Genomic DNA, 27,608 nt, shown 5'->3' with positions numbered 1-27,608 from the left:
AGTCTTAAACCAGCTGGTCGGCTGCTGAAACAGCATCTCTCCTCTTTCCAAGGGAATAAAGGTAACTAATAAGGAAAGGTTAGCTTCCATGCATCATAGGCTGGGCAACTGGGAAGATTTCGGATACAAGAGTTTCTGCACTTGCCTTTTGCATTTGGGAGTGCCTGTTATTCTGAATTGCAAATCTTGGCAGTTCTCAAAAAGTCAGTCATGTGTTACCAGTATTTGAAGGAAAATAAGAGAAAAACCCATGCATGACTGGTCCAAAGAATGCCAACCACCACCTATCTTAAATATTTTCCATCAAACTGTAAATTAAAAGCCAAACTCGAATGGACTTTTGCAGGCTCATGTAGAACAAATGAAAACTGCTACAGTAAAAATGGCCACTGTCCTTGGTTTAAATGACTAACATCTTAACCAGCAGAACACTGTACATAACTGATGAGAGAGAGAGAGAGAGTAAACAATTTCTCACATTGTTCAATCACAGACAAGCATTCCTCAGGTTATGGAACAAGATTCTTTCCTGTGTCTTTAAAAATTTAGAAGGTCAGTCAGAAAAGGTGACTAAGTTCACATCTAATCTTCTTTCCAACAAGAAAAAGGAGCCCTGGGGGCAGTGGTTAAAGCACAGGACTGTTAACCAAAAGGTCAAGGGTAAGAACCCACCAGCTGCTCCAGAGAGATGAGTCAGTCCACTTCCATAAGGATTTGTAGTCTTGAAAAACTCTATGGGTCAGTTCTACTCTGTCCTGTAAGATTGTTATGAGTTGGAATCCATTAAAACCGCAAATTCTTTTTGATGGTTTAAAAGCTGCACGGGCAGCAAGGGAAGGTGATTATGAGAAGGAATTTGTTGAGAGTAGACATTAGTTCAATCCTTTCAAAGTGAGGCAAAATTTACCTAATATTAAAGGGCAAGTATGAAATGACACCAAGTCAAACTTTCCTAACCCAGGGGTTGCCTATACAAAGACTAAATCAGTCTTTACCAAAATGTGGATTGCTACAATTTACTTGATCATTAGAATGAATTTTGTATCATAACCATGTGATTTTTTTTTCAATTTTTGGCACTTCTAGGCCTACATTTTTCTCCATAATTCATAATACTTAAAAAGACAAATAATGGGGCAAGAGGGTCCACAAAGAGGGTCCACAAAGACACTAGAACAGAAATTACAGTTGAGGATGCCACAGTTTCCTATAGGTTCTATACTGTTTCCCAACAGATTTTCAACTTGCAATTTCCTGTGTATGTTTTCCAGTTGTAACATATTCAAAGGGATAGCTTCCTCTTCTAAGCAATTATAGTAATTATTTTATCCATTTTACAGTAGTTTATCTCATTTCCCTCTTACAGCTACTTACATGTAAACCTTATCTATCCATCCTTGTATTAGAAGCTCCTGGCAGATAAAGAAGATAGGATTGAAAAATGAACACTGAAGCACTTAGCTCAGCTGTAAGGTCTTGATAAATGACAACTGAATGAATGGGTAAATGAGTTTAGCTGAAGCAAATAAGTCTCATATTTCTAATAAGATAATTGAAAAACAATCCAAACAAAGTGACTATTATATACATGACTATTATATAAAGATTCTTCCCCCCTTTTTTGCCATAAAGTATCATCTGATACCAAACATATAATTCAAGCAAACTGGACAAAGAGAAGTCCTGCTTCACCTGAGTAAGCTGCAGTTTGCAGTATAATACTGCTTCTTCGAGGAGCATTGAGTTACTAATAGAATTTTAATTATCAGTAGTTTGAATCTACCAGATGTTCCTTGAAAGAAAGGTGGGCACTCTCTCCCTGCTGAAGGTTTACAGCCTCAGCAATTGTATGCAACAGCTCTACTCTGTCCTACAGGGTGACTATGAATTGGAATTAACCCCACAGCAATAGGTTAAGACAAATTTTTATCTGAAGATAAAACTTCCTCAGGTGAAAAAGAATAATGACGATACTAGAAGTCTTACTTAGAGCAATACCAATTGTCTTACTATTAAAACGAGATGAGATTCTATAATAGGTCATACTGATACTTTAGCACCAAATATCATTTGCAAAATCTCTTTCCTAACTCTTGCCTGTGGTTTGTTTCTACCTACCAGTACCCTACCAGAAAAACAATGAACAAGTTAGTAAGATGTATTGAGGATTCTCTTGCTTCTTCTCATTTTGAGTCCTGTCTCATCAATGAATAAAGATTCTGGAAGCTCTGTCCATCTCTGCCATTATGTTATTGGTGTTAGGGTCCAGTAAGTTGATGACAAGTTGTAACAACCCAATGATCAGTCCTGAGCCTTGCCCTATCCTGTGCTATTCTAAACGTACCATCTCTGACATGCTCAAACACATTTTCAGTCACTGTGTCAATCCATTGCGTTGAGGGTCTCCCTCTCTCTTTCTCTGACCCTCCTCCTTTCCAAGCATAATGCTTCTTCAAGGCTTATGTCTATGTCATTAAGATTAACTCCATTTTTGAGGCAGTAGCTCTTCCCTAGTCACATTTTGATTGCCTTCCTGAAGGGCTCACCTTCTGGCAGGACTCAAAACCCAAAAGAAAGTGGCAGATATCCATAAATAATACTAACATGGAGACAAAGCCAGGACACATCTCGGTCGTCAGAATGTTATTGGAACACACGAAGATCAAAATTCTGCACATTAGTGAGCTGAAATGAACTAGTATTGGCCATGCTGACTGAAACAATCACATGATCTATTACATGGAGAATGACAAATGGAAGAGAAGTAGCTTTTCATTGATCATGCAAAAGAGCCTTTCAAGATTTATCCTGAAGTACAATGCTGTCAGTGACAGAATAATACCTGTAAGATCGTATGGAAGACCAGTTAAAATGACAACTATTTAAGGTTACCCACCAACCACTAAGAATAAAGATGGGCAAGATTTTTACGTATTTTTGTAGGATGGAAACTGATCAAATATACAATCAATATGTACTGATGTGTACTGGAGACTGGAACGTGAAAGGTGAAAACAAAGAGGACCATCAGTCAGAAGTTACGGCTTTGAAAGGACATCAGAAGTCACAAGATAGAATTCTGCAAGACTAACAATGTATTCACTGCAAATACCATTCTTAAGCAACATAAACAGCAAGTTACATCTGAAACTCAACAGGTAGAATATGCATAGGAAAAAATTAGGGAAATCCATGAAAAGAAATTATAAAGGAGGTTATTAAAACATGGGAAATAAAAAAAGAGATCATCAAATTGATGCCAGAATACCCCTCACTATAAAGAAAACAAAATTTCTCACAAATGGATCAGTATGTAACATCATCAGGTTAAATGGAGAAAAGATTAAAACAGCCCAGGATTTTATTTTCCTTTAATACACAATGTCCAATGGATGTAGCAGTCAGGAAATCATATGACTTATTTATTATATTACACAGATTGGCTGTAAGATTTCTTTGAAGAGTTGTAATGAGGTGAATAAAGATAAAATTTTGAAAACTAAGGTGCAATTGAGCCAATGCATAGATGTTTCAAACACCTCCTAATCATTCCAAGTGAATAAGGAATACTAAAGAGGAATTGATGTTTCTGAATTGTGTTAGTGGTGAAGACCATTAATACACCATAGCCTGCCAGAAGAATAAGCAAATCTATCTTAGAAGAAGCTTCTTTCAAGTGAGAGTAGAGAGACTGTTTGAAGTACATTGGACATATGGAGAGACCTACTCCCCGGAGAAAAACACCACACCCTTCTTAAAATAAATGGTCAGCAAAAAAGAAGTTCCTCAAAGAGCCAGTCAGACACAGAGACTCCAGCAATGAACATGACAGTGATTGGGAAGATGGTACAAGATGATACTGACCAGTATCTCATGCTGTTGTCATGACAAGTCAAGACCAACTCAACGTTACCTATGAACAACAGCATGAGTCTGCTGAGTGGGAAATATTGAGGAAATAATGTCCTAATTATGGAAAACACTAGAATCGGGAGATGACAACATTGCATCATTTCACTTTCACAAGCAGTCACGTAAAAAAATGACAGCTGGGAGAAAATGCCTTAGTCACAAACAGGTAATAACATAACTACACACACTGCCGCTCAGCTGTTGTTAAGAACTGCCGATAGAGACAGAGAACACTGGGTCCCACCTAAGTATAAACATCCAGTCCTTAATATTTAGAAGGGGCGGGGGAGTGTGCACGCAAGAGTCACTCCAATTAATTAATTAATAAGTTTTTATTCTGTGAAATATTAAGCAATTTCTCATTATCCTTACACCATTTCTGCTATGTAAATTGACTAATGATTCTTTCACATGGGTTCTAAATTAGGTGTGTGTTAAAAATAAGTGAACAGAATATTTTGAGAGAATTTCATACAGGTAATTTTTAATGTTGGAATCCTTGAATGGTACAAATAATTAATGAATCCCCAGTGAGACTATAATGTCTGGAGGCTTGATTCTACTCAGAGGCACATCGACAGAGAGGCTTGGCAACTTCCTTCTGAAAGATCATCATTTGAAAGTCTATGGAACACAGCTTTATTCTGGCCCACGTGGGGAGCCATCACATGTCAGAATCAAGGAGACAGTAACAGGTCTGTTTAATATAAATCACTGGGGAGTTAATTGGCATGGCTTATAAATTTATCTCTAATAGGTCCACAAGGTTCTTTCAGGTAAGAAGCCCTGGTGACACAATGGTTAAGTGTTCCACTGTTAACTGAAAAGTCAGTTGTTTAAATGCACGAGCTACTGTGGAAGAGAAAGGGTGGCAATCTGTTCTATGAATTTACACCCTTGGACTCTAAGATGCAGTTGTACTAGGTCTTACATTGCTGTTATATGTTCTTGAGTTGGGACCAACTCACAGCTGAATCTCCACTGGATCTTCAGAGGCTATAAACTACATGGAGGGATACTGTACACCTTTCTCCCATAGAACAGGGCTGCTAAAAATAAAAACTGCTTGAATGGCACACAACAATAGGCTGTTTTAGAATGTGACAGCCTAATTTAGAAGTATCTAATGTCACAGTGGCATTACTATTTCTCAAATGAATGTGTCAATGAGTTTACACTCACTAAGTAATTATTTTTCTTTTGTAATCCACCCCCCCGTTTTCTGGTAGCCATTAATCTAAATTAAAAACAAAACAAAACATGAGATGCCTCATTTACTGAATGGCTAGTCTTTCAAAATAAGTCTTCATATAGGGTCAAATGCATCAGTAATGCTAACTTAAAAATGTTTGGAATAATAAATACAAAATCACATTTACAAGAAATATAATAGAAGTATATTAACATCCAATGTTGCCAAAATAGTCACAGGAACCTCAGATTCTTTTTATCCTTCACACCGGAGACTAGGGAAATGAAGAGGGGGAGGAGGCTGGGGGATAGAAAAGAACTTCACTCTCAGTGACACAATAAGACATCAGGGAATCAACTGAACAGACTGAATTAAGGCGAAGTTAGTAGCCTGCTGATTTCTAAGTACTTGACCACACTATTAGAATCATTCTCTCAAAAAGAATGGATTAATTTAAAAGCAAAGTGGTACAATCTGCAAAATTATCTCATTTGCTCCACTAGGTGAAAATGATTACAAAAGGAATGGGAATGAACTATCAAAAACCTTCACAAGAAAATTGAACTGATAACATAACAGCTAGACTGAGAATGAAAAGCACCCTCTGAAGGGAAATCAACGGAAAGCAGCAATAATAGACACTTTCATCTTCCTGAAAAAACGTGTGCGCATACTAGCAGGTATCGCCACACTTCCCGTTTTCAATTTAAAGTTACCTCAAATATCATAATTAAAACCACATTCAAGCAGCAACCAGAAATGTTCTAAAATAACAAAGAATCTACTACCTAAGGCGTTGTGTTCTCTGTAACACTTCTCTAAGACAAAGAAACTGAAGTTGATGATATTTAGAGCATGTTGACATGTCAGTGTGTTAAGAGAGAAGATGTCCTTCTGGGCAGGTGCGAACAGGAACCGGTATCGTGAAGCAACTATGTTCCCATGGAAGAAAAACCACATTGCAACAAATACAAAAGGGAGCTGTGTAAGCAAGCGCTGCTTGGGAAAATGTCTACGAGAACCCAGGAGTTCCCAACTGGTTCTAAAGACAGACATGGAAGAGGAAAGGAGGCTGACAGACTCACTCATGGGTGGGCAGTGAGGCTGGACAGTAAGAAGGCCTTGAGATTGGGGAGCTTACAAGGCACTATCTCTTTCATCTCCTTATGATTCGAAGGTAAGACCTCCTTCACTCAATGCTTTTCAAGAAAATGCATTAGAGGAGAGGGCAGACTTTCCTTAAACAGCTCTTATTTACAATACTCTTCAATTATCTTCTAACTTTTTTCCAAAATTTGGAAAACATGTACTCTGAAACCCAAGTGTTTGAAATACAATCCTTAACTATATATGTTCAAAATATGCCAAGAAACACATCTTTCATTGAAGGTTTCCTCGGAGTTTGAAAACAATGCTTCTCTAAAAAGAAAAGAGAAAGACGAATGTGTCATAAGAAGCAAGGCATTGAAACACTGCATCTCTGTACATGATTTTGGATGCGTAATTAGAAATTTAACTGCTTAGATTATATTAAGGATTGCACCACTACATTTTTACAAGGTTCATTAGCCTAATTATACACTTAATTAAAACAAACTCAGTCACACATGTTAACATTTTCCATTCTAAGTATAAATTACAACCAATGCTAAAACAGAAAATAAGTAACAAATGTTTTATTGACATCTAAATTGGCTGAGTGAGTCTGAGTTTTGCTTTGATAATGTAAACTCCCACAACTGCCACCCAGCTGTATGGAAATGATCATAATTCATCTTAATAGAAGCTGACACAGTATAAACACCACAACTGTAGTGCAGACAGAGTATAAATGGGACAAAGAGAGCCCATCAACAGGGAGCCTATCACCTCCTCATTGGTGGCACAGGTGGGCAGGCTGGTTACCATCACCCGATGCTGAGAAACCCAGTAACATGGAGGATGCCAGCAGAATAAATTTGAAAAGAATTCAAGGTTAAAATAAAACCTTGGTTTTCGTTTAAAATCATTACTATATTTAATGAAATTTACCAAAAAAAGGTAAACAAAATGAGACATTCCTTCAGATAGGACAAGAACGAGTCATTGGATTTAAAGAAACACTGTGTGTCTAAACATATAATAAAATTTTCTTCAAAACAAATGCATATGCTATGGTCTTTTATTACAACAAACAAGTTTACAGCTGAGAACGCAAATTTGAAAACTTCCAGACAAAAAGAGTACAGATTGAGAAAAGATAATCAAATTGGTTTCCTGGCACATGTAATTTACATAAAATTGAGTATTCCAAACTCAGCAGCATATTTATTCTTTTAAAAGTGATACTGAATTTAAAAAATGCTGCATGAACCTGAAAAGCCATGGTCAGCTTTTCTAACCATGGTTATAGCTTCACAGTGCAGCTTTCCTTAACACCTGAGGTAGTTCAAATTGCCTCTGATTCTCCATTAAAATATGCTCCCCAACAACTATATAAGTGGGTATGGGGCTTCTCAAGTTTATAATAAAGCCGTAAATTTTCATCTCAGCACCATGATTGAAAATAAAAAAATGGTAATTTTCCTTCATTTTGTAAACTAATTGGCATCTATCTAAATAAGCAGAATATCCAGCAACAAAAGGAACATGAGAAGAGACAAACAGGAAATACTCTAGAGATTATAATACTTTCTCAGGCTTTGATCATCATTTCCTTTCACAACCACTTTGCTGAAGTTTACACAGATTTTCTTATTTAAATCCTGGGGGGCGGGGGGGGGGGACAGGACGACGACCTCATCAGAGCACTCCAGCTCTCACACAAGGAGGCTGTGGTGACTTTAGGTTACTATGCCCAAAGTCTTAATAAGAACACACAGTCAAGCCCCCTTCCAGGTACCTCTTGGAATGCTCCTATTTTAGAGAATTTAAATTGCAAAGTAAGCTAAAAAAAGAAATGGTTTTGTTTTGGATGTGATGCCAGGTTGGGAGTGACAGTGTTGTCAGCTCTCACTGATTCGATAAACTCAGACTAACCCTGTGAAGAAAAGGAGCCTTCCTCCAACCAGCTCCGGCCACACTTGCCATCCTCAAGCCCACTGTCGCACTCACTGTTTGACTCCATCTCATGCAAGGTCTTTCTCTCTCTCACTGACCCTCTATCTTTCCCAACATGATGCATTTTCCAAGGACTGGCCTCTCCAGAGAACATGCCCAAAATATGTACAAGGAGGTTTCACCACGCTTATCCCTAGGGAGCAGCCTGGGTGTACTTCCTCCACGAATAATAGACCACAGATTATGTGAATCAAGCGTTATAAAATCATAACTTATTATGTACTATCAAGCCAGAGCTGAGCCTTCAGCAGGTTTTCATAGGCAGTAAACTGCACTGGAGGAGAATGCCCACCTTTCTTTTCCGGAGCAGCTGGTGGCTTTGAACTGTGTGCCTTCAGGTTGACAGCACAGCTCCTTACCTAGGCTACCATGAAGAAGAGTCATGGGAACTATTTATCCCATTAGTGAAAACTGACATCAAGTTAATGAAACAGTATGAATAAAGAGTCCCAGATGGGGATTAATTTTATTTTTCAATATAAAAGAGAACTTTGAAGGGGGCAGGGGGGAATCAAACACACAAAAACCTCAAAATGCTTACAGCAACAAAAGGGAGATAATACTACTTTATTATAATTTTAACTGAGCAGTGACTTTGGACTAGATTCCAGTAGCAAGTACTGAATATCTCATGGACTGCCAAGAGAGTAAATAAAAATGCATTGGAGAAAATGCAACCAAAGTATGCCTTCGAGCCATGTGGTACAACTTTGTCTCACATACTTTGGGCAAGTTGATAAGAAAGGTAAGACTTTGGAAAAGAACATTATGATTGGAAAGGTGGAGAGTCAGCAAAAGAGAGTAAGATCCTTCACAAGACAGACTGACAGTGAATGTATCAATGGGATATCAGAGATGGTAAGGACGACATAGGATAGGGCAACGTTCAGATCCGTTGTTCATAGGGTAGCTAGGAGTCACAGTAACTCCAAGGCACCTAACAACATATATTTTTTTTCTTAAAGAAAATTTACAGTTTTCCTACATAACCTTTCTGAAAATAGTAGCATTTGTGATTTACATAAGAAGGTTATATTTGACATTTAAATCAGAAGGAAATGAAACCACATATATTAAGTGAAAATTGACATCAAGGTAATGAAACAGTATGAATAAAGAGTCCCAGATGGGGATTCATTAAAATTATTTTTCAATATAAGACAAGAAGAGCATTTTGAAGGGGGGAGGATCATACACACAAAAATCTCAAAACACTCACAGCAACAAGAGGAAGATAACACCACTTTGTTATCACGTATTTTTCTTATTTCTAGATCACCTAGAGGTGACCATTCAAGGAGGGGTAAAGGCATGAGAAAATACTACTAATTGTCACAGATGACACTAATCAACGATAGACATTCAACAAATAGCCCTTTTTAGTAGACCTAGAAGGATTCTTACATAGAAAAAAAACTTCCTTATGAATCAGGTCACAATAATAATTACAAGGATCTAAAATGCCTCTAATAGTAATTTCACAAGTTTAAATTACTGCTTTCCTGAATTACATTTGATGTGAGGTGTTCTGCATCTTGCTATTTCCCGTTAGAGAGCCTAATTCCCATTGTTCCTTATTTTTTACAGATGCTTTATCTTTTAAGATCTCAATGAGAAGGCAACACCAACATGTGTCTGTCACTTTCATAAAAATAAGCGCACCTCAAAGAGTTACATCTCCAGAGCTGGGACTTCACAATGCCATGGTCTGAGTGGATTTTTGCATACAGAAAGTTGCTCTGAGACATTCCAACTTACAGACCATGCACATGCATTCTTTATTTCCACCACATAAAGGTGAACTTCTTCATGAGTTCCACTTAATTCCTTCCTTTCTTCTGTGCTGTGCTGCTTCATTTGCTGTTGCAGCCACCAAGGAGCTGAAGCCGCTCCCTTTACAAGCTGTCATCACATTTAAAATCATCTTCCCAAACAAGCCAGCCTGGCTTACCAGTCCTTCCTCTATCAGCTCACAGAATACCTGTTATATATCAACATTTATCATGTTATTATATTGTGTGATTTCTCAGCTATCACTCCACCTAGGCAGCAAATATCTGGAGTGAGACCGTGTCCTGTTCATGACTGTTTCCTAGCACCTGACATGGATTTGCCATACAGCAAGGGCTTGGAAGGGTGCTCTCAATCTTTAACAAGCTGGGCTGCGAACACCAAGTCTGCACCCCTCCAGCAGTGTCAATCTACTTGCAGTTCGAAAGGAGAAGGATGGACAGTCTACTTCTACCATAATTACAGCCTCGGAAAGCCCAAGAAGGGTTGTTACGGGTTGGAACTGACTCAACGGCAGTTTTTCAAGTGTTTGGATTGGTTATCTTAACGGAAATGAAGAGAAAGCTACTTCCACACATTTTCCTGAGAACCAGGGGGACAGGTGTCTGTGAGCTTCCAAAGACTCATTTTTACAGTCTGTGCTCACTCTCTTGCTTGCCCGCATGGTCGTTCTCTCTCTCTCGTTTTCTCTCTCTCTCTCTCTCTCTCTCTCTCTCTCTCTCTCTCTCTCTCTCCTTTCTTTCCCTCCCTCCCTCTCTCAGCATCACCCTAATGTTACTAACTTAGCTCTATCTGGAGATGAAACACAGATGCTGAGCAAAAGCAAAATAAATTTTTCATGTTTCCCAATATGAAATCTGGTGATATGTGATGGAAGCCAAGGGAGCTATGGTGGCCTAGTGGGTGAGGAACTGTGCTTCAAACTCAAAGGAAGACAGTTAGGACCCACAAGCTGCTTCTTCACAGGGGAAAGAGGAGTAATCTCCTCCCGTGTGATTTACAGTCTCTGAAAAGTCTGTAAATGGTCAGCTATGAGTTGGTTGTAACCCAAAAACAATAAAAAGGAATTCATTTTTCTTAAATCTCTTTGTCCCGTATGTAGAAACCTTACACAGTTTCCCTTATTAAGTATCAAAACAGGGGGGGAAAACAGTACTAAAAAGGACTCAGGTTCAGAAAAATTGAGCAACTTATCTTTTTCTGAAGAACAAATTTCACATGTCAAAAGAAAAAGCCACTGGAGCCAGCAACTGAGTTGAGTTATTAGTACTTTTAAATTAATCTTCCTAGTAAATTTCTTTTCCTATCTAAATTTTCTTGTGCATCAAACTCTTCATGTATTTATTTCACCCTAATAACTTTTCACATTGATGTAAGACAGTATTTATTTCACCCTAATAACTTTTCACATTGATGTAAGACAATGGATAATAAAGGATAGAAAATAAAATTTCTAATTGGAAAGTTAGACTAAAGCTGAGGAATTCACAATTAAATCTCATTGGTTAAAGACAAATTAATATTGTGAAATTACAACCCCTGCATACTATTTTATCTTTGTTTACTATTTAAAAGAATGGAAAAGTTAAACCTCTGAGATGATTTAAAGGTATATTTTCAAAAGGAAATAAAGCTCATGATTATTTGGAAAGAACTAACTTGTTTAAGGTAAAGCTTTTTAAACAAAATTTTAACACTTTGCCAAGGTATAAAAATTAAAAAGAAGAAAAAAAGATTGTGAATCTAACTACAGTCAAAAGTTCAAGGTGCATTTCTCATTATACCACACACTGCCAAGCCTCTAGCTCCAGCAGTTCTAAATAAATCACAATTTCAGTTACAGGACATTACATAAAGCAGGTGCTTTACCAAACAGATGACAACTGGCCTCACCACAGCCACTGACATATACCAGGAAGGTAGTACAACTGGTTAAACATTTAGTAAAAAGAAAATTTAATTACATATCTGCAGTTGATACTACATCTGTCTTTTACAACACACTGGATGTTTTTCATTCCTCCATGACAGTATTAACTATGTTCTAAGTTCTCACTCGTCTGTGGTTAATGTCTAGCCTTCTCTACTCCTATGCCTGAGCACAGGAAGTTAAAATGAAAAAATAAAACAGAGAAAAAAGAAGTGAAAAATTAGAAAGCCAACTATGTCAGAAATATATCTCACCAGGTAAGTGTTAGGTATGTAAATAGGAGAAGATGAGATGAAATTTTAGTTTGCTAAGTAAGTAGGTTTAAGTACCAAGAGAAAAATGTCAATATACATCCACTTGGCTTGCTGTTGATAATATAAGCAAAGCTAAAATACATTGAGAAACATGTCATGGTGCCTAAATATGTTGAAAGAAAAAACACAATGGATACTTCACAGAAAAGGTCTATGACAGCATATACAGCACTCAACATTTTTACAGATATATAGGGTGTTTAGTAAAATCAGGATTATTAAAGAGTTTCAATTGTAACATGTAAGTGTGCAGAGGTTAAGAGAAGGGGCCACATGGTAGGGGAGAAAATTTACCTACTTTTTAAAGTTTTAAACATAACCATAAAGAGTCTTAGGGAATATACATAGATATTACATAGATATTAAAAAATGAATCTTTCCCTAAGTCAATTAGCTCATTTTCATTGGTTAACTCTGGAAAATGATTTGCAGCACTAGTTAACATTCTAAATCCAGCTGGAGAAGTCTGTCATCCATTTATGGCAAAGGCAAACATTTGCAAGAATGTGATGAACAATGAGCACAGTAGGATCATTCAAATGCATGGGTACTTAGTGTTGCTGCACATCATCCCAAGGACTTTTTGGTGATGAGATGTCTATGTAAGAATGATGCAGCAATTGCCCTTACATGAAAATGTTCTCTGTTGAGCATATGCTAAAGCACCACCACATTCGAGCTGAGCATACATGATGATAAAAACACTTCAATTATGATTCAATTAAAAACCTCCAAGATACGTTACCTGCCGCCACGAGCACTGAAAGGCACTACATGGATTCCCAGAGGCCCGCCATCGTTGGGGACTTGTACGAGCTTTACCATATCACTGTGAGACAATGATGAATGAGGGAGCATGAACATGTACTGTAAACAAACCAAAATCGAAACAAAACAAAACCAAAAGACCACGACAGCACGGACACACATAACAAACAACAGAGGAGAACACGAAAATCCCACCAAGCACACACGCATATACATAACACATTCTGGAATATAAGCATGGGGATGAGGCAACATTAAACACTACATACCTGAACACTAGTCTGAGGGCATGGAGGGGGAGCAATCATCAGAAACAACTACATTAAAAATCTCACAGACCATTTCTCTTGGACCATACTCGGGGCAATATAATACATTTTGTAAGGAAAATTTACATCTTTCTATGGAAATGTTGCCATTCCCAATACTGGAAGTAATGTTATGTCAGATTAACCGAATAAAGTTCTTGTAGCTACCTAGCACGCTGTAATTTAGAATGCGCTACTATACTCATGTCACATTATTTGATATGTCCAACCATCCAGTGAGGTCAGAGTTGTCACCTCTCAGAGGCAGTCTAGAGATGAACCCCTTCATTACTGGGTACAAATTGAGAGATCTGCAAGGGTGGGCTATGAAGCCTCTTTCTCAAAGCGAATGCACATGTACTGACAATCAATTAATTCTCACAGACATTATTATAATTGAAATTTAAAGGCACAAAATTACTTCAATGACAGGAAGTAACACACATCACTTCTATAACATAATTAAGGAGCCCAATGCAAGGGGCACAACATTCACTATATGTTTATCAAATCATTTCACTGAATTTGTTCTATTAATAAAGTTAGGTTTAATAAAAATTGGTCTAAGTTGGTCATTTGGTAAATAAATTTTTCAAAGCATTTAAGTAAAATCCTAATGAATCAAAATTGAGTTGACAGCAGTTGGCTGGTGACTTTCTGGTTTGTTTGCTCACTTGTTTGCTGTATAGTCTTTTACTGTTTATTCTGCAGTGGAGATCAAAGCAGTACTTCTCTATATTTTAAAATAAGAATTCCATTAAATATCTATTTAAATCAATCTGGATAATGAGAAATTAATATGTTAGACTGTATTACCAATTTTATGATACATAATGCAAAACATATTCTAATGTAAAACATATTTGAATGCAAAACTAATTCTTTAGTTATATTTCTTTTAAAAAAACCCTAGGAGTTTTTCTATATACTGTGAATACACTGCTTATATAATACAGAAGCTAAATACCATTACAAACAAGCAGGTAAAAGAGGAAAGGACTTGCCTATATTGGATCACATACACTAATTAGGATAATAGAAAATTTTGCCATTCTGTCTAAATATTTACTAAAGTAACACATTTGAGATGTTTTGTATTCTCATTAGCTTTGAAGCATCCTATTTAAAATACTTTTAATATCATTTAAACACCTATTTAATCATTGATTTGTTAATTAAGAATACTGTAATAATTTTAAATTTATTTCCATCTGTTGTCTTTCTAAAAGCCATTCTGCAAAGACAAGCATGTCTTCAATGCAGGTATATAAGAGTGCAAGAAAGGCAAATAGCATATAATTTTGGACTCTGTCTAATCTTACTGAAAAAAATCTTAGAGCTATCTTTTGAAAGACCAAGTGAAGACAGAGTTACAAATATAAATGTTAATATCTAGACTCTTCCACCTAAAAGGGAAAAAATTAATTGCCTTCTGCTCTGACTTACCAAAGGAAGAAGTCCTAAGAACATCTTCCATTTTAAAATGCCAAGACTCAACTAACTATAAAGTTCTGCTGAAGTAGGAAAAACATTTTTGACCTTTCCTATTAAAAATCATGTTCAGAGTCTCTTAAATAGTACCCTCTAATTTTGTCTTCAAACATGCTGAAAAATTCTAGTTCTTAAAATTATTATTATATGTGTGTGTGTGTAGATATATATATCAATAAATATAATTTAACTATCGCTTATATGATCCAACTATTATTTCAACTATGCCTATGATTTCTTTTGAGTAAAGGTGAGAAACAAATGACCAAAATACTTACATACAAAAGCAATCTGCAAACAGTGTTCACAGTGCTGTTAAACACGGCAAACACATTAAATCAAATATTATTTAATATTCTGATTTAATAGTATTTGTCAAAGCATGAAACTCAGGACAGGTACCTGTGAAGTTCCATGCTATACTTTGTACATTACATAACTAACTCAATCGATGAAAGATGCTCTTGGGGAAAACAAACCCACACGAGGCATGTGTTTTCACTAAACACAAACATTCTCATGCCATATGCTTTTCAAGTACTTGCTGCTATCAGTGACGCTACACAGATATTACAGAGCTGATTAAACCCATCAGTAACTTACTCCAGAGAAAAGTTGGGTATATTCTCCAAACCGGTGTCAGCATGTCCAACTGGCTCAACACGACTGTTGTCTTCTTCTGCCCCATCTTCATCCTAGAGATGGCACAATACAAAGAGAAATGTTTACTGCTATGATGTAAAATGGAATGAAATAAAACACAAGTCGTAAAAGGGATGATCATGCTAACAAGGCCTTTCACCCAGGGAAGGCGACTAATGTGTGTGTATAAAAAAGCTTTATTTTAAAGCTTATGTTGTATGCCCCACAATATAAACAAGAGAATACTGGGATTAGGAAAACATTAGAATGAATTTAAAAAGAAGCAAGTATCGATTTGTGTTCATTTTTTCACATGGCAATTTAATATTTTGTGTATGTTCATGAAGTAATTACAGGTGTTACTGAAAAGTGATGATATATTAGTAAATATATGTGAAGTTAAGGATGCATGCTCAAAATTCATTAGTGACCTGGATTTCAAACAAGACTGCAGAGACCATTACAAGTTTTGACATTTAGCAACATCTTCACAATGTTCGTTGTCAGTTCCTCAGGTCTCTACAACCACCACTTAGCAAAAGGAGCACGCATCCTTTTGCATAACATTTCCCACCTAATTTCCTTCTTTCTGTGAAATTTCATATAGTTATTTGACTATTTAGGGGTGTCTGTCAAGGTACTCAAGGAGGTGCACTCTGTGCATCAGAGGGGAAAGGTGCTCCACTGAGTATTCAATAGTGTAAGTTCCAGACATAGATCATCAGCTCTTTCTTACTGAGAGTCTCTGGGAGGACTTGAAGCTCAAGGCACTTAGTGATTGATCATTTAACCTATTCTGCCACTCATGGATCATCATGAGTTGGAAATTATTCAAAAGCTATGATTTTTGAGCCTTTTGGTTCATAAATTACTGTGATTTTTGCCAAGCAAAGTGGACTGGCGAAGGGAGAAGGAGGAAAATGTTCAATAATGAACGAATGAATGCCTGCATGCAAACTCAATCTTTTTTGTACACTTTCATTAAAATCACAATTAAAACAACAGAAAGAAACATTACTGTTTACTTCTGTTTATAAAGGGCCAACGGCAGGTAAAGGCACAAACAGAAGCATGAACAAAACTGCCCTTGTAGTCTTTTACAAGATATTATTTTTTAAAAAAATAAAACAAAATCTGTTACAGCCCTTGCAAAAGTATACCAGGATTTGAAAATAGGCATATGGAATGAATGTGGTTGTTCAGAAAAATAAGCGCATACCTAAGAATGTGTCTTACATTATAATCCTAGCCATTGTTTCCTCATTAGTTTCCTAATATTTACGCTGACTTTTTAAAGATTATTTGGATAATAATAAACATGCCTGACGGAAAACAGTGGTCATGTTAATGAAATTAGAATACTTTAAAATACTTAAGATTCTGAAAACACAATGGCCAAGAAGCAACCCTTTTGCATTTTCCCTTGGATCTACAGGTTCTGGCATTTAGTAGGTACTGCCACTATTTGTTTGCTAATTAAAGTAAAATCACTGCAAGGAATCGCTAGGGTAATAAGGCTTCTAACACACTAATATAAATTCATTTCTTTCTTAAAAGTTTCTGTGAATAATTTCTTCTTACAATATGTGTAATTTATTAGGATTCTCTCTTTTGCTACATAAACTTGTTGGCTGATATTACATGAGAAACTTATTAAATTACCTGAGCTAAACACTGTGTTTTTAATCATGTCTCTAAGAGATCTAGAATAGAAATTTGTATTTTAACAACAGAGTCATCAATCAACAAAATAATGAAAAAAGGTTAGAGGTTTGGGACACAGTGTCAGACAGTATATTAAATTACAGAAGAGATATTAAGGCAAGGCAGAGCTGTTGGTAATGCCCAATTGACATTTCCTCTAAGAAGATACCAAAATAAGAAGCCAAATGTCCTGAGTTTTCCATGACTGGTAGATAGATAAGCTCAGTGCATTCTGGATGGCCATTCACCGCATGAAGCCAGGCTACTTGAAGATTGATGATCCCTTGTGTTGAGAGGCTCTAATATGCACTTCTTAGTCATCTATCTCTCTTAAACACCAGCACGTAGTACATTTCAAAGGTTAACCAGCATCTTGAACCTGCCTAAGAGCTACATTTGTGAATGCAAAACAAGACCTCCTCAAACGATGCTTTTCTACTGGGAATGGGGGTTGGAGAAGAGAACAAACATGACAGTATATAAATCAGAAGCAAAACATGACAATAATATCACAAGTCAATGACATTTTGTTTCAGGTTGCATTAATAATTTAAACATCAACGTAATACTACCAAGACATATAACCAGTTGAAACGTCTTTGTTGCACTGTGAAATAGCTGCATAAATGAAATGCCTCAAACTACAGTGATAAAATAGGAACTGATAATTTCCACACTCATTGTTCCCACAGTAGCCATTTGCAGGTTCCCCAAGAGCATGTACAATATTATTTGACAGAGCTGCATATGGTGTTCAGTTTGGACTGCAACATTCAAAGCCCTGAGGCTGAGCGGCAGTTGCTGTGGGAACCACAACTTAGAATTTCCCCAACTTTTGGATGTGTAACTATCAGTTCATATATTGCTTTATTTTTTCCTACTATTTTTTAAATGGGGACTAAAAAGTTATCTATATATATTGAATTATATATTACATACCAAATTGAGCTTATTAATATATTTCAAATAGGCAAGGTTCAGATCTGTTATTCATGGGGTCACTATAAGTAGTTGATTGTTTCTAACAACAACAACAATCCTTGTGACTCAAAGTGACATAGTACAACACCTCTGAACTCTGTTCCTATGCTAAGCCAACTTCATTGTTTGTGTCATACCTACCCCACTACCCCAGTCATTGAGTCAATTAATCTTATCCAGGGTCTTCCTCTCTTGTGAGGTCTCTCCACCTTTCCAAGAATGATGTGCTTCTCCAAGGATTGGTTCCTCCTCACAATATGCCCAAAGTATTTGAGACAAAGCTTCAAAATCCTTGCCTCCAAGGAGCAGCTTGGTTTCACCCTCTCCAGGTCAGGCATGTTTGTTCTCTTAGCAGTTCGTGTTATATTCAATCATCTTTTCCAGAACCACAATTCAAAGGCATCAATTCTCCTTCTGCCATCCTTAGTCAATGTCCAGCTCTCTGATGCATAGAAAGTGATTGTGGAGACCATGGCTTGGATTACGTGTACCTTAGTCTCTAAAATGACATCATTGCTTTTCAGTGCTATGAAGAGGTCCTTGGTAGCACATTTTCCCAATGCAATTTTGATTTCCTGGCTGTTGGTACAAGAGTTTGATTATGGAGCCAAGCAAATGGAAGAAGTTAACAATCTCAATCTCTTCTTCACCTATAACGATGCTGACAACTGGCCCAGCGGTGAGAATCTTCTTTTTCTTGATGTTGAGCTTTAATCCATTTAGGAAAGTCCTTAGACAGTACTAATGAATTTCTAGGTAAATTAGTATTTTTTTCCCCTTTCCCTTCTCCCCATTTTATAGGAGAGTGTAATGGTTAAGAATTTGGGCTTGAGAGCTTAAAAGACTCATCTGAAAACCAGTCCAACTGTTTCTTAACTCACAGTCTCAGGGAAGCTCTACATCCTTTCTATATTTCTCCCCTTTCTGCTGAAAATGAGGACAATCTCATCATCTCCCCTTTTAGGACTATTGAGAGAATTAAGAGATAGAATCCATATTATAAGCATAACACAAAGTAATTGTTCAAAGACTATTAGTCCATTATATTTTAAAAAGAGAGCTAAATAATAAGGACACTATATATAAAACACAACCCAGTGAGTATTTTCAGAAAATGACACCTATTTACAAAGCATTTTAAGAATACATATAATAATTCACTCATTCTGTTTAGCAACACAACTAAATAGAAAAAATACTGCTAATGAAATATAAAATATATCATCTATATTTTAGAAACTTGCATAATACCCCAAAAATGTATTGTGTTTTGCTGTATTCAAAGTCATTTTATTATGAAATGTTCCTGGAATGATATTGCTGATTGCAGTCAGGTTGGAATCAACCCATAGTTGTCCCTCCAGTGAGTTTTCAGGGGCTGTAAATACGAGAGCTCTGGTGGCCTAGTGGTAAGGAGCTGTGCTGCCAACCTACAGACACCTGGTTCAAATCCACGAGCTGCTCTGTGGAAGAGATACCCTCTTATCTGATTTACTGGCCCTGCAAACGCACTGAACAGTCACTATGGGTCACTTCTGACTCTACAACATATAACAGCACACTTCAGAAGAGGAGAATGCCCACCAGTCATTAACTGATAGGAAGCTATTGTTTCTGATTTTAGACATTTTGAAAACGAAGTAGATGTCAAGATCTCTGAAAGGCTCAAAGTTTTATTTGACTGGAAAGCTCACATACTAGCTTGCCATAGTTTCAAATTGCCACACAAAATTCAACACTCCTCAGTTAAGGACAAAGAATTGTTTATTACTTTCTTCTGGTCTTCTAGTCAAAATTGCCACAGGTTGATGTGACTAGAACTAGGAGACACTAGCACACACAATGGACCCCTGTGCTAAGAGGATTCTAATCTTTAAAGGACAGTACATATACCTATCCATTGCTTTGGAAAGCATCTTTATTTTCCAAAGGTGTTTCCTATATACTCATCCTTGAAAAGAGAGTCCAAGGCAAATCTAGTCAGAGCCTCTACTCTTTTTTTTTTTTTTACTCTTAAGATATATAGAAATATAAGAGAGCCATCGGAAAATCTCTCTCAGGAATAGTGATTTGGTTTACTCACTGTCAGATGGTTGGCACTTGTATGATTAGTAGTAGGCCAGAAATGCTCTATGATAACAATAACATTATATTTGCTAGATAAAGAATTATCTTTAATATTGAGGGGAAAAAATTCACTGTAGAATTACAAATGAAAACCAAACAAAAAATTTAAATATGGAAGCTGAAAAAGTCAATGAAGTTTCAGTTATGCAAGGCACACTTTCTTAGGGGAGCTCTGGTGGCCTAGTGGCAAGAAGCTGCAACTACAATCCCAGAGGCGCACGGGTCAAATCCACCAGATGCTCTGCCAGGGAAGGAGGGGCAGTCTCCTCCTGTACCAGTCAGATCTGATTTGACAGTACACTCACACAAAAATAATAAAATTTTAAAAAAGGCACACTTTCTTATACAGCTCTTTTTTTTTTAAGCCTTCAAACTGATATCATTGCTCTTTCTTGAACACGCTCCAGAAAAATGAGAAAGTAAACCAAGAAAAAGGAAGCCATAGGAGCCAGCAAACTAAATGGTAGCTAATACCAAAGAAAGTTCCAAAATGGAGAAGGTGACAGGGCAGCCTTGGAAAGCAGGAACCAATACAGCCTGAAGCAGGAGGAAAAAGAGGCTGAGGAAGTCATCTCTATGAGGGAAAAATGAGATTAATAACTTATAGGACATTGGTGAGCATTCGGGAAACAAGAATTTTGGTAGGACGGGCCAAGAATATGTTGATGATGTTGTTACATATCACTGGGTCAGTACCAACTCATAGCTGACTCTTTTTCAGAGGCAGTTAATCACACAGGAGAAAAGTACCCATCTTTCTCCTATAGAACAGCTAGGGGATTTGAACTTCATGCTGTCGGGTTGCCAGTGCAACTAAGCCACCATAGCTCCATGAAAGAGAAGAGAGGAAAATTAAAGATATGAATATAGGCAAAGCAGCAAAAGTTAAATATATGTAAGTCATTAACTCCAGAAAAACAAAACAAACAAAAACACACAACAGCAACAACAAAAATACCCCAAACATGATGGCACACATTGAAAGGTGATGTCTCTGAAGAAAATACCAGGATAAGAGTTCCAGGATAAGTGTAGAATAAAGTCTGCAAATTTTCATTTTAGCTGTTTTGTGTTGTTGTATCTGCTGTTAAATCAACTCTAACCTGGAGACTCTCAAGGGAACAGAGCCCTCTGCAGTCTTGCACCATCCTCACAGCCACTGCTGTAGTTAAGCTTACTGCCACAGCCAGTGTCCTGATCCACCCTGGGGAGGGCCCTCTTCTCACCGACTCTCTACCAAGCATGCAGCCCTTCTAGAGGGGTTGGTTCCTTCTGATAACACGCACAAAGTGTGTGAGACAATGTCTGGCCATCCTCGTTACTAAGAAGCATTCTGTCCACACGTCTTCCCCAGACAGCTTTGTCTGTGCTACCCACAATGCATCTGGCCTTCAGTCATAACTGTTCAATGTATCAAATTTCACAGTAGGTCCTGGCCTTGTTCTGTTGAGACTGATCCTGTCTATCTTCTCTTTTCACAGTAGAAGTTGCTTTGATTCCTGTTTCTTCCAGGCTGCAAGGGCCACATGTATAGTCACCATTTATGATCATAAGCTAGGGCTTATTTTCTGACAACTCAATCATCTTCCTTTCTCAAAATGCACCTTTACAGTGTTTTGAGTTATTATTTTTATCTACAATGATCATGTAGGAATGGGAGGGTCTTCATACATCCAGCTAAACACATTCAGACTCACAAAACCTTTACAGGCCACTTGACACCAGGCTCAGAGTCATTCTGAAGGATACGGGGCCAGCATACTCGGCTAGAAACCATACACCACTTTCCTCTTTAAGAGGAATAGCGTTCATATGATAATTGTACTTGTTTAGGAGCTATTTTCTTGGAGCCCCAGCTGGCAGCTCAGGTTCAAGGAAAGAGACTTGAAGTCATTGCCCCAGCTGTCCTGGCTTTAAAGTCTCATGACCCAAAACAAAACTCCAGAAGTAAATCCACTTGTCAGATACTTTCCCAGCCCACCAGAAATTTGTAAATTAGAGACATTCTTTCCATGCACTGTGCAAATACCGTGAAAAAGAGCCTGACAAAGTTTAAGTTCTCAGAAAGGGAACACATTTTATGAATCCTTTGCCCACCATATTATATTGATTTAAGGGAAATGTTTAAAAGATTGTTGTGTACTCTTGAGACATAACCAACTCACAGCTGACTGTACAGGGGGTTTTCAGAGGCAATAAACCACACGGGAGGAGTCTACTTATCTTTCTGCAAAGGAGCAGATGGTAGACTACAGCTAGGTGTCCCTTGGGTTGGCTGCAACACTCCTTACCTTAACCTGGTAACCAGAGTTTCCTTTTTAAAAAACAGAAGGTTCAAATACTCAAAGAAGAGAAAGAAAAAGTGAGTATTAATATTTTAGAAGCCCAGGCTTGGATAGGATAGGAAGGATAGGTTTGGGACCAAGTAGAAATGTCTAGCAGACAAGGGTGAATAAAAGTGCTATGCCAGCTCTTCAACAATTTAGACATTCTTACCTCCTTCTATAATACTAACAATATGAAGGCTAGACTTCAGTTGGAAATAAAACCACTCATGGTGGCAACAAATGATACATTCTAAAAATCATTAACCGACACATAGTCAAGAAAACTACATTTGGCTAAATACCTAATTATTCTAATTTTGAAAAGAACCAGGTTCTACTCAACCCCTCCCCAAGAGCTCTGGTGAGATGTCTTGGTGGGTGGCATAGCAGTGAAAACATTCAGTTGCTAACTAGAAGTTCAAACCCACTAGCTGTCTGGAAAATTAAAGATAAAAGATTTAATCTTTAAGATATGTGATATTCAAATAGCAGGGAGGAATGTCATTGAGTACTGCTGAGTCAGTTCAGACTTAGAATCCTTAATCTCATAGTGGGTGAATCAGTTCTAACTCTTAGCAGATCCGCCATTTGGTTTCCAAAGCCATAAGTCACATGGATGGAGATTGACCATTTTTCTCTTGAAGAAGGAACGGTGGACCAAGAAAAAAAAATTAAAGAGTAATGATCTTTAAAGATTAAAGCCTTAAAAATCCTAAGGGTCAATTCCACTTAGCCCAACATAGTTGCTAGGAGTCTGAGTTAATTCAACAGTTGGTTTGGGTTTTTTGGTCCAACAAGCAAGCATTCAGCTATGAACTAAAAACTTAAAGGTAGAAGCACACCAAAGGGCTCAGCAGGGGAAAGGCCTGGCAATCTGCTTCCATGAAGAACATACTTGGCAAACCCTACAGGGTAGCTCTCCACTCGGCATGGGGTTGTAAGGAGTCTTGGGGAGCTCTGGAGGTGCAGTCCACAGAGAGCTGCACTGCTAACCCAAAGAATGTGCTTCTCTGGTGGTTCGAATCCCCATTCACTCTTTAAGAGAAAGATCGTCAATCTCCACCAATGAAGCTTTGGAAACCAGAAGGAGAATCCGCTATTAGTTGTAACTGATTCACCAACTGTGAGAGTAAGGGTTATAAGTCTGAATGGACTCAGCAGTAATCAATAACATCCCCTCCCTGCTATCAGAGTATTAAATATCTTAATTATATTCACAGATTTTAAAAGAGGGAAGATTCAGCAACTTAACTAAATGCTACCTCCAAACAGTACAGTATTTGTTATTAAAATAATGTATCTAATTTTTGTAATTAATCATGTGTATTTTACATGGAAAAAAAAGAGCACAAATTGTGTAACTGGTTTCTCTGCTGTATGTACATGGAGTGGAAGACCACATTGCCCACATTGTGCTCTAAGTTCCTGCAAAGTAGGCAATCTAAAATCGACACTCAAACTCTCCATTTTAAAAAGTCTAAAAAAAAAGTCTAAGAAATTTGGACATTACTACTTGACAGAAAAGCCTGTAATTTCAGGAAATAACAACAAATTTAAAAAAGAAACTTTTCTAAAAATTGAAATGATACTTTTCTACTGAAATGTCCTGCCTCCTTGATTTTAATTTCTATGTTTAGGAAACACAAAAGAAAATCAAAGTTCTTATTGCAGCTTCTTAAACAAATAAACAAGTTTACAGTATGTTTCCTCAAGTGTTTTGCTTATTATTCTTCACAGAGTAAAATATTTTAATTGGTTCAATTCTATTACTACAAAAAATATGCTCAGCTAGATGGTCTTTTTCACACTTTCCAGAGCATTCTATGATTTTCTTAATGTAATGAGAGACATGCTAACTATTAATGAGCTGTAGTGTCTGAGAGAAAATATTTATTTGGATGTTGACAACATGAATTAAACCACTTTTTACTTTGGTTTACACAACGCAGAAAATAATACAGGGGGGAGCGGGGCAGAACCTGCTTCCAGGTCTCCTAAGTATCACAAATAGGATTCCAGAAGGCTTTTGTGTTAATGTTGTGTCTACTTGATTAATTGGTCAAATCACCAGGGAAAAGTAATTTCCCATCATATGTGAAAAACAATTGAAAACACCTGGGGGAAGGGGCTTCACAGTTGGAAATAAATCTATTGCAATCTTCCCAAAAATTAAAAGTAGGAAATGTATAGAATATTTCATATATTCTACCAGAACAAGAATACTCTCTCTTTTTTTTTTTTAGGGGAAAAAAAAAGTTTAAAAACTTCCAAGGACAAACAATACTAAATAATAAAAAAGAAATAAAATTTTTATTTTATGCTGGTTTACTTACTAAAAAAAAGAAAGTAACATTTACATTTAAATTTGGATGTTCACACAACAATTTATGTTTGAAAAACTCTTGTTATCAAATTCATTCAAGTTGACTCTGATTAAAAGCTATCCTTACATGCAAGAGATCAAAGCCATTTAATCTTGAACCATTGTCACAATATTTTTTTGTGTCTAAATCTATTGTTACAGTCACTTTGTCACCATGTCTCATTCACTTTTTTTCCCTCCTTTGCTGACCCTGTCCTTCTCCATGCATCAAGACCTTTTCGAAGGACTGGATTCTTCCGCCCCTCCTAAATATGTGGGATGAAGTCTCACCATCATTGCTTCTAAGGAGCACATTGATTGCAGTGCTTAAACATACCTGCTTATTCTTTTCACAGCAAGTTAGAAAGAAGTGGGATGTTTAATTTTGTTCTTCAAGTCTGTGATTGTCAAAATAAATACAACTTACAAAGTATGCAGAAATAATTTCCTTCATGTCAATGTTGTATATTGTTGATTGGAGAACTCTTTGCAGTTCATTGTATTACTACTGACACATGATGGAGGTAAGAAAGATTACAAACAGTGATACAGATACGAGGGCAATCTCAATTGAAGATGCCTGTTGGCTTGTTTTATACAGGATCAGGTGTATCACAGGTCACATGATTATGGTACCACTGGTACATTCTTGTGTGGTCAGTGAAAGAGAACTGAATCTGAGCTTATACTCTATTGATCAGAATGGAAAAGGAAATACAGTCGTTATCAGATTCAAAATTTATAAAATGTACATTTTATTTCTTTGTGGAGTTGCTCTACTCTCACATTAGAAGATATATACATAATTGATGTAATAATCGGACCGCTTCTCACTGAGCAAGTTTGTTTTGTGAGTCATAATAACATCAATTTCCTAAAAGAAAGTCAGTCTGAAGGTAAATGTAAAATAACATCCATTTATATAATTTTATTCTAAATATTCATAATTTATTACCTTGAGGAGTTGTTCCATTTCTATACATGAAGATATGTAAATATCCTAATAAAATATAAATATTATGGTCTGATAAATGCCCTTTGTTGCTTTTTTGGAAGATGAATTTAGAAACACATTCATTGTTGTAAAACAAAAGCATATTTTGCACAATAAACAAAGCTGAACTTTGTGTCCTTTGAATGTGCTTAGAACCTCCTTTATTTGCATATATAGAGCACTGTGTCCTGCACAACAGAATACTAAATTAAAACTTTTCATGCCAGATAAATATTAATATTTCCATTTTTTTACATTTGCTGTGTTAATTCTATATTAAATATTACCACGGATGTATAGGGAGCTCTGGTGTCCTAGTGGCAGGCAAGACGCTGTGTGGCAATTCTGAAGGCATGTGGTTCGAGGCTACCAGCTGCTCTGTGGGAGAAAGATGGGCCATCTCCTTTCTTATGATTAACTGCCTCGGTGAACCCTCTGGAGGGTCAGCTAGGGGTCAGTTCTGACTCTACAGTATACAACAACAACAATGTATGTATATATATTAAATGTAGACTAGATTGGATCTGCATTAATATCTGATAAGGTTTTTTCATGAAAGTTTACAGAAACTTTGGATTTCCATTCATTACACACTTTCCTCCCTGCCCACCCCTCCTCTCAGTTTGCTTTTTTCTTTGAAAAAATGAAAAAAAAAATTCATTGTTATACAGTCACCCCCCCACCCCAGTACACTCCACTATGCAGCTTTCATTCTGGACTCTTGTCATGACAATAATACCTAAGTTAAAAATATAAATCTACTTACATAATTTATAAAACTACTATTTATAATTGATACATGCATTAAGTATAATTAGAAAATAATCAGATACAATTAATTTTAATCGTCAACTTATTTGAGAGTTTCACATGGGATTGCAGTCCCATTGGTTGTTTTGCCGATACGTGGGAGGAACCATTGGAGACAGGGACCGATGAAGGTTTTGAAGTGATCTAAAATAGCTTAAGCGACTTAGAGTGTGAGTGACCTTGACTAGATTTTGATTGTGGTTTGCACATTCTCACTCACTGGAGCTGCTATCAACTTCAGTTAGTGCCCTGCAAACTCGTTTTTACGGAAGCATTTTCTTTGTATTCGGTATACATTGACCTTTATTTTGGACAACTGATGTCCCTATTTTGTTGATATTTTAAGCATGTGATAATCATTGCTGTGGTACTTAAAGATGATGCTTAGCACTGAGAGGAGTCTATTTATTACTTTCTTTATAGTCCTATTCATCTGTTGATGGGAAGTTGCTCTACTTCCATTTCTCTACTATTTTCTATTGTTAATGCTTCAGTAAACATACTGTGATAGTGTTGTTGTTGCCTTCAAGTTAAGCACGACTCATAGCAACCCAATGAACAAAAGGCTTGAAGTCCCTCTACAATTAATTGGCATTTATCAAAGTTCATAGGGTTTCTGGAAGTATGTTATTTAGGAAGTGGATGCCACTCCTGCTTCCAAAACATGGGTGTGCACATATCTGTTTGCATCACGACTCTGATTTCTTTAGTGCATATTCCTAGCATATAGATCTAGCTAGGTTTTAAAAGAGCAAACACCACGTGAGAATGGCCATACCTGACTTTTATGAGCTCCCTTTTAAGGGAACTGTCTCTATCAATAACATCAATGTTGTAAAACCAATTCCCATGAAGT

General features: G+C 36.9%; 1 protein-coding gene across 12 annotated transcripts in view; it reads right to left on the bottom strand.

Annotated features, from left to right (window-relative positions):
• The window catches only part of PARD3 (par-3 family cell polarity regulator), an 869,174-nt gene that overhangs the window by 375,652 nt on the left and 465,914 nt on the right, over positions 1–27,608 (bottom strand). For all 12 annotated transcript variants that reach the window (XM_006888934.1, XM_006888940.1, XM_006888941.1 and 9 more), the window contains 2 exons: positions 15,409–15,500; positions 12,984–13,067 (listed from right to left, as the gene is read on the bottom strand). In XM_006888934.1, the coding sequence (XP_006888996.1) occupies positions 12,984–13,067; positions 15,409–15,500 (176 nt within the window). The remainder of the gene's footprint in view (positions 1–12,983; positions 13,068–15,408; positions 15,501–27,608) is intronic.

Source organism: Elephantulus edwardii, unplaced genomic scaffold (genome assembly GCF_000299155.1).
Source record: "Elephantulus edwardii isolate Elephantulus edwardi_28Jun2011 unplaced genomic scaffold, EleEdw1.0 scaffold00073, whole genome shotgun sequence".
NCBI lineage: Eukaryota > Metazoa > Chordata > Mammalia > Macroscelidea > Macroscelididae > Elephantulus > Elephantulus edwardii.
Note: the sequence above shows the minus strand (reverse complement) of the source record. Positions and strands in the feature narration are given on the sequence as shown.